General features: G+C 51.4%; 1 protein-coding gene across 1 annotated transcript; it reads left to right on the top strand.

The window, feature by feature from the left end:
- Positions 1 to 2,316: 2,316 nt before the first annotated feature.
- TEX51 (testis expressed 51) lies at positions 2,317 to 6,061 on the top strand. Its single transcript, XM_033111476.1, has 8 exons — positions 2,317 to 2,467; positions 2,617 to 2,691; positions 2,952 to 3,041; positions 3,388 to 3,471; positions 4,575 to 4,650; positions 4,738 to 4,786; positions 5,074 to 5,168; positions 6,001 to 6,061. The coding sequence occupies exons 1-8, from the start codon at positions 2,317 to 2,319 to the stop codon at positions 6,059 to 6,061; spliced, it is 681 nt and encodes a 226-aa protein (XP_032967367.1).
- Positions 6,062 to 6,393: the final 332 nt, after the last annotated feature.

Below are 6,393 nucleotides of genomic sequence, written 5' to 3'. Positions count from 1 at the left end.
GCTTTATCGCCAAACGTCAGTGTAGGAGTCTACCAAGTATAACTTCATCTTGTGGAATACTCTCTTTACATAAGCTGGGGTTTCCTCATGGCCTCATGCCGAAGCACACTGAAGTTCTACTCTGATCATTTTACCCCCAAAACAAAAGCCCAAGTAAGGAACCCAATGCCCAGAGGGAGCTGACCTTTCCCCACCCAGGGAGAACCAAACAGTTTTGGACTGTTCGTCCTCCCAGGGTGTCCCTTGACTGTCACCATAGAAGTTCTCTTCAACCCTCTGCATAATTAGATTCTCCATTTCCTGACTTTTGTGCCATTGTTTTTATTTGATTTGCTTGCTTAGTAGGAGCACATTCTCTATAGCTTTCTGAGAAAAGGCACTAGAGGTCAACTTTAAACCTTGCCTAGCTGAAATAGCATTAGCCTTTCTTCTTCCTTGACCAATGCTTTACTGAGTATAGAATTCTAAGATGGAAATACTTTTCTCAGAATGTGAAAGCATTCTTCCATTTTCTACTACTTTCCTATATTGCTCTTGAGAAGCCTGAAGACATTCTGATTACTGGTCCATTGTACATGGTCTGTTTTTCCTGTGCTTTGGTGTGGTATTTCTTATTCCTAGCCCTGGATGCCTTTCCAGTGGGCCCTTTCAATCTGGAAATTCATGTCTTTCATTTCTAAAATCTCTTTCTTGTATCATTTATGTCAGTCACCTGTTCTCTCCTCGCCCCCGCCCCCGAGAGCTGAGTGGGGCCACCTCAGAAGACATAGTAAGCAGCAGGCGTTCATGCTTGTGCTCTGAGCCCTACTCAGGTCATCATGGGAGGGAGCAGCCGATTTCCTTGCCTTGGTTCCCGGGAACCAGAGCCTTCCTCTTCAGAAGCATCACCTGAGTAGGATCAAAAACAGGCAAATTCTATAACCCCAAAACTGTCCAAAGCCAATGGGAAAACAACAGTTTTGTGGTACAAAATCACCCTCTCATCTCAGAGCCTATCTACTAACACAGCTTGAATTTACCAATTCAACTTCTACTTCTTCTGGCAACCTTGATACCTGTTCTCCAGATCCCTCTCCCTGAAAGATACAATTCCTCCCACCCAAATTCTGTTATAAACGATTCCCTCCCCTCTATTTTCTGTTTTTTCTTTCTGAAACTTGTATTAGCTGGACATTGGACCTCATAGATTGATTATCTAATTTTATCTTTTTTTTCCTTTTTCTCATCTCTGTGTGGTTGTTTGTGTGTTTGTTTGTTTAATACTTCTGTCTGGGAGATTTCTGAAACTTTATCTCCCGACACTTCAATGGAATTTTTAAATTCCTGATATCATGTTATTAGTCTCCAATAACTCTTTCTTATTCTCTGGCTTTTCTTTTTTACATAGCACCCTCTTCTTGTCTGAGAAAAGCAATACTTGATCCATTTAATTGTAGTAGTGTTCTAAGTAGTCTTCTGCTTCCCACCGTGTGTCTTTGCGCACTTCATTTTTCCTGTGGTTTTTCTTTGCTTTTATTTTTAATTTTTGTTATTGCTTTTGTCTCTTGGTCACATAAGAAATACTTCTCATATGCCTGATGGCTTTCGACTGCCCATAATCCAGCCTGGGACACTCAGAAGCTGGTTGGACAAGTGGCATGGAAGGGCCAAGCTTACCAGCTGTGGAGTGAAAAGGATCCCATTGGTTTTTTTCTTTACTGAAGAGTAAGGAGTTTGCTTTTCTTCAATACACATTGCAACTAAGAACTGCTGCCCCAAAGATGGCTTCTCTTTCTGTTTTCCCAGGCTTTGGCTGAAACTCTGTCTATACCCTCTATCTCCACTGGGATGGGAGTAGCTGTCTAAGCCCCTCTGGCTTGGTCAGCATGAGACAGCTGCCAGTTTATGTGTACCATGGAAAAGATGCATGTTCTGTAAGTTTCCCCATGGCTGAACACTTCTATGTGGAAAAGTGATTCAGGTTTTATACATACCCAACCCTTTCTTGGTGCTGTTCTCTCCTGACCTCTCAAATTTCAGACTGTTGAACTATTTCGTACATGGTAAATGCCATCAGGAGAGCTGAGCACCAGCCACAAAGCAGCACAACCATACGAGTATTTCTGATCCTCACAACCCTCCCCAAGGAGCATCTTCAGAGAAGGATATTATTTGATGCCAAAGCCTGAGTTCTTGCCATGGCAGGCCCTCACCTTATCCTGTAGAATTTACTTCTGTTCTGCAAAGAGAATGTGGTTCCCAGGGGGACAAGGCATCAGCGTTCCATGTGGAACTGCCAAGCAGGGTGGCAAGGGCACAGAGGGGAAACCCCAGAAGATGCTGTTTCTCCTGCTCGGCTCTCTCCTGCCTGCCGCTGAGGCCAGTGGGAAGAACTGTCTGCACTGCTGGCCGGAACTGCCTGCGTTGATTGACTATGACCTGCAGATTCTTTGGGGCATCCCAGGGCCACCTTCAGAGCTCTCCCAAAGCCTCCACTCCCTGTTCCTAGAGCCTCAGGTCTTTCGGGAACCCTGGTATCTTGGTAAGGCACAGCCTGGAGACCAGGGACCCAGGCCCCTTTACCTGCCCTGAGATCTTACTTCCCTGACTTGCTTTCCTTTCATATCCCATTCTCAGGTCAGGACCATTTGGAAAAAGAAGCAGCCAAATTATTCAATCACATAGATTTAGCCATTAAGACATTTCGAGATGGTGAGAAAGCCCGGTGTCCGGGTCCCCAAGTTTGTGCTGACAAAGCCTGGTTCTCCAAAGTACTGCAGAGGACCCACTGGGTCTGGGGCGTGGAGATGTTGTGAAAGGTGGGGCAGTTACAGCCTCTATCTGTGTGCTGCTTACGGAGTTTATGTTTGAGAAAAACTGCTTTGAATTCCCAACCTTGAGAAAGCTATGTAATTGATTTGACCTATGAGATGTGGGTGGCCAAAGCACCCTTTCCCTCCTACCCTACCCAGATAAACCGTTACTTCTGGAAGAGGTTCGTGTCCAGAAGCAGCTATTTCTCGACCGGCTGAATGAAATATCTGAGGAGCTGAAGGAGAAGGGTGAGAGGTGGGGCTGGCCCTGCCCACACTCAGCCCTCCACATCCCTCCAGAACCGAGGAGGAGGGCAGAGTGCAGTCAGTGGCCCTTCCCAGACCCTCCCCGGGAGCCCCCATCCCCGCCCATGTACTGGGTGCCTGTCCACTCCTTCTCCCACCTGCATTTCCTGCTCACACCCCAACCGCTCCTGGCTCTGTCTGCCTCCCCAGCACCTCAGTTTCTCTCCCATCTTAACCTCCTGGGCAGCCTGCAACAGCTCTTGTGGTGAGTATCTTTGGGGACCAGGAATGGGCGAGAGGTGAGGAGCACCGAGCCCACTCTCAGCCTCCTGCCCATCCCCTCTCCCAGACCCACGCTCCACACTGGAGGTCATCAACTGTGCCAACTGCAGGGCACACTTCCTCACCTGCAAAGAGCCAACTCTCTGCCCAGGTCAGTAGCCAGAGGCCCATCTGGCCTCCAGCCGCCCCCACCCCCCCTCCCGGGTCTGTCGTGGTCTCCTCCTAGATAATCTTCCTCTTCTATCGAGCCCTGGGCTCTTCTTGCTCTCCGTTGTCCCTGGTGAAGGGGTACCTCCCGAGATTTCTCAATTCCACGTGTCCAGCTTCAGAGCCATAGAGCCACCTGCCTCTAGAACCTCTCCCTCGGGTCCTCAAAGCCAGCATGCTGGAGATTTGTCCAAACCCATCTCCACCCCGCAAATCTGCTCTTCCCTCAGGGCCCCTCTTAGCAAACAACCCCACTCAAGACCTCAGTCTCCTAAACCAGGAATTGTCCTCCCCCTTTCTCAGTGCATGTAATCACCAAATCTTACGAAATAATTCTTGAATGTGTTGCCATATTTTCATTCCAGCATCTACCTCTCTTCTTCAGGCATCCTCATCTCACCCTCGCATTATAGCACCATCTGCCTGCCCTCCTGGCTACGTCTTACTCAGCAACCAAAGAACTTTGTCTCAAGGAGTAAATCTGCCTGTGACACTCCCTTATAACCTTATAACCTTCATTGGCTCCCAATTGCCCCCAGATAAAGTCCACCCGCCTCGGGAGGCCCTCTGTGAGCAGCTCCTGCTCACCTCCGCACCCCTGGACTCCCCAGCCACACTGGACAGCTTCATGCTTCTGTCCTTGAACAGTCCGTGCCCTTTGCCTGGAACACAGTTTTGCAGCTTGACAATCTAAACTGAATTCCTACTGTCTTTATAGTCCAGCTGGTAGTCTCTTTTCTAAGAAGCTTTCTCTGACCCGCTCCCACCCCCGAGGCTCATCAACCCTCCTCAAGATTACTCCTGCTCTGCCCCGTTCTACCCCGCTTCCCTTAGACACCACACCATAATCGTTTGTTTGCCTGTCTCCCTCCTAGAGAGCAGGGATCAGGTCTCATTCATATTGGTGTATGCTGGGCACACAGTAGGTGCTCAGCAAACAAGTGACTGAGTGGATAGCTAAAATAAAGAAAGAGTGTGGCTTTCCCTCTGAGCCAAGATGGCCCTGACTTCTCCACAAACCCCTGGCTTCTCCTTTCACACCCGCAGCTGGGACCCAGAGGAGCGTCGTGTGGGCAGTGAGCCTCGGCATCGCCCTGCCCCTGGCAGTCATAGCTGGAGGAAGGTGAGTGACTTCTCCTGTCCCCAGCATCCCCAAGGAAAACACACCTATTCCTTGACAGGCCCTTGTCGACTCTGTTTCCTGACCCAGATATTACATTTTCTGGCGCAAGAAGAAGGAGGATGAGAAGGCAGAAGAGGTACTGGGGAGAAAACTCTTGCCCAACTCTAGGGTTCCCAAGGAGGGGAGGCTGGGTCTGCCCTGGGGGTAGCAAGGCTGGAGGCCCCAACTCTGCCTCTCGGGGTCTGGCATCCAGAGCAGAGGGGGAGCGGGGTGGGGACTCAGAAGGGCCACCCATTACCCATCCCGAGTGTCAGTAGATACACTGGGGACCAGGGGACCAGGACACAGAGACAGCAAAGCTCCAGGTCTTCCACCTGTTCCACAAAGTGCCCTCCACCCCTAGTTTTCCTTGTCCCGCTACAGACCCCCTCTCCACCTTTTGCCACCTGCTCTCTGACCAGCATGGACTATCAAGATGGCCCCCTTGCCCTCAGCTTCTGGTTGGGATTGACCAGCAGGTGAGAGGGTTGGAGGTGAGGGCCTGTGGGTGGTCAGGGTAGACAACCCTACTTCTTCTCTTTCAGCAGGGACCAGGCAGGCCGCTTGTCTCCAACAACTGAACAGAAGTCCCAAAGCTGTCAGGAAGCTCTCTTGTCTCTGGGTTCCAGTAATTCTCTCTCCCCTGAGGCCCCTCCAACCTGGGGAGCTCTGAGGACGAGGAGACTGCACTCTCATGGTTTTCCTACACCCACGCCTTATAAATTCCTTCACTAAAACACCCTCCGAGTGTTCTGACTGACTGCACCAGCTGCTTCCTGCTGGGGCCTGGCCACATGCTGCCAGCACTGTGGTCTCCCCCAGGTAGCCCCGGGGGACTGTCCCATCTCCTCCCCGTCTCCCTGCTGGCCCCCCTCCATCCCCTTCCTACTTCCCTGGCCCAGCAGTGATAGCTCCACAGGCTCACACCAGCCTCACCTAATTCCAACACCAGAGATGAGGGCAGGGGTGGTCTGCATCTCAAGGGGTCCTAATGTCTGGGTGTCGAGCAGAGGTTGTGAGAGGCCAGCCGCAGGCCCAGCAAGAGCAGAGACTAGCGTAAGATCACCAGAAAATGGGCTCCATGTCTCATCAACAGCCTTTGCCCATGTCCTGGCCAACATGTCTACCCTGGGGACACCCAGGTCCCTAGCAGGTCACTGGTGCTGCCATCAGGGAGGTTTCCCCGGCTCTGCCCGTGAGAGGACTTTGCCTCCTTCTGCTCTATCCCCTTCCATGTCCCTTTTTTGGTTGACCCCCAAGGCCATGAGGTTAAATGTGTCCCCAAGACCTAACTCTGCTTCTTCCCCTCAGCCCTGGGCCCCTCCTCGCTGATTTTCTGGTCCTCTCAGCCTTAGCCCAAGCTCTGCCCTGACACTAAATGGGACCTCCCGAGCAACCTTGAGGCTACCACCAGGTTGAGCGCTGTGCTCAGCAGGTCAGCACCTGGGGGCTGAAAGAGAATAGATCTGAGGCCAGAGCTACAGATTGGTGCCCAGAGCCTGGACTCTGATGCTAAAGTTCTGGGTTCCCCTCTGTACCTCAGTCCCCCTCCCCCAACACAGAGAGAGGATGCGACACTTTCACCAGGTCGGTATGTCCTGAGCCTGGAGAGCACTGGGTGTACTTGCCACCCTGTATTTGCTCGTGCTGTGGGTCCATGCCCTTCCCCTCTGTATCCGCTGTCATCCTGCTGGGCCCCGCAGC

The sequence above is a fragment of the Rhinolophus ferrumequinum genome, chromosome 8 (genome assembly GCF_004115265.2).
Source record: "Rhinolophus ferrumequinum isolate MPI-CBG mRhiFer1 chromosome 8, mRhiFer1_v1.p, whole genome shotgun sequence".
Classification (NCBI taxonomy): Eukaryota; Metazoa; Chordata; class Mammalia; order Chiroptera; family Rhinolophidae; genus Rhinolophus; species Rhinolophus ferrumequinum.
The sequence above is the reverse complement of the archived record's forward strand: the minus strand, read 5'-3'. Positions and strand labels throughout refer to the sequence as shown.

Excerpts from the sequence above, each read along its gene's own strand:
- TEX51 (XM_033111476.1), top strand. The coding sequence starts at position 2,317 with ATGCTGTTTCTCCTGCTCGGCTCTCTCCTGCCTGCCGCTGAGGCCAGT. Across the intron at positions 2,692-2,951 it reads CATTAAGACATTTCGAGATG|ATAAACCGTTACTTCTGGAA; the intron begins GTGAGAAAGCCC and ends TACCCTACCCAG. Across the intron at positions 4,651-4,737 it reads GCAGTCATAGCTGGAGGAAG|ATATTACATTTTCTGGCGCA; the intron begins GTGAGTGACTTC and ends TTCCTGACCCAG.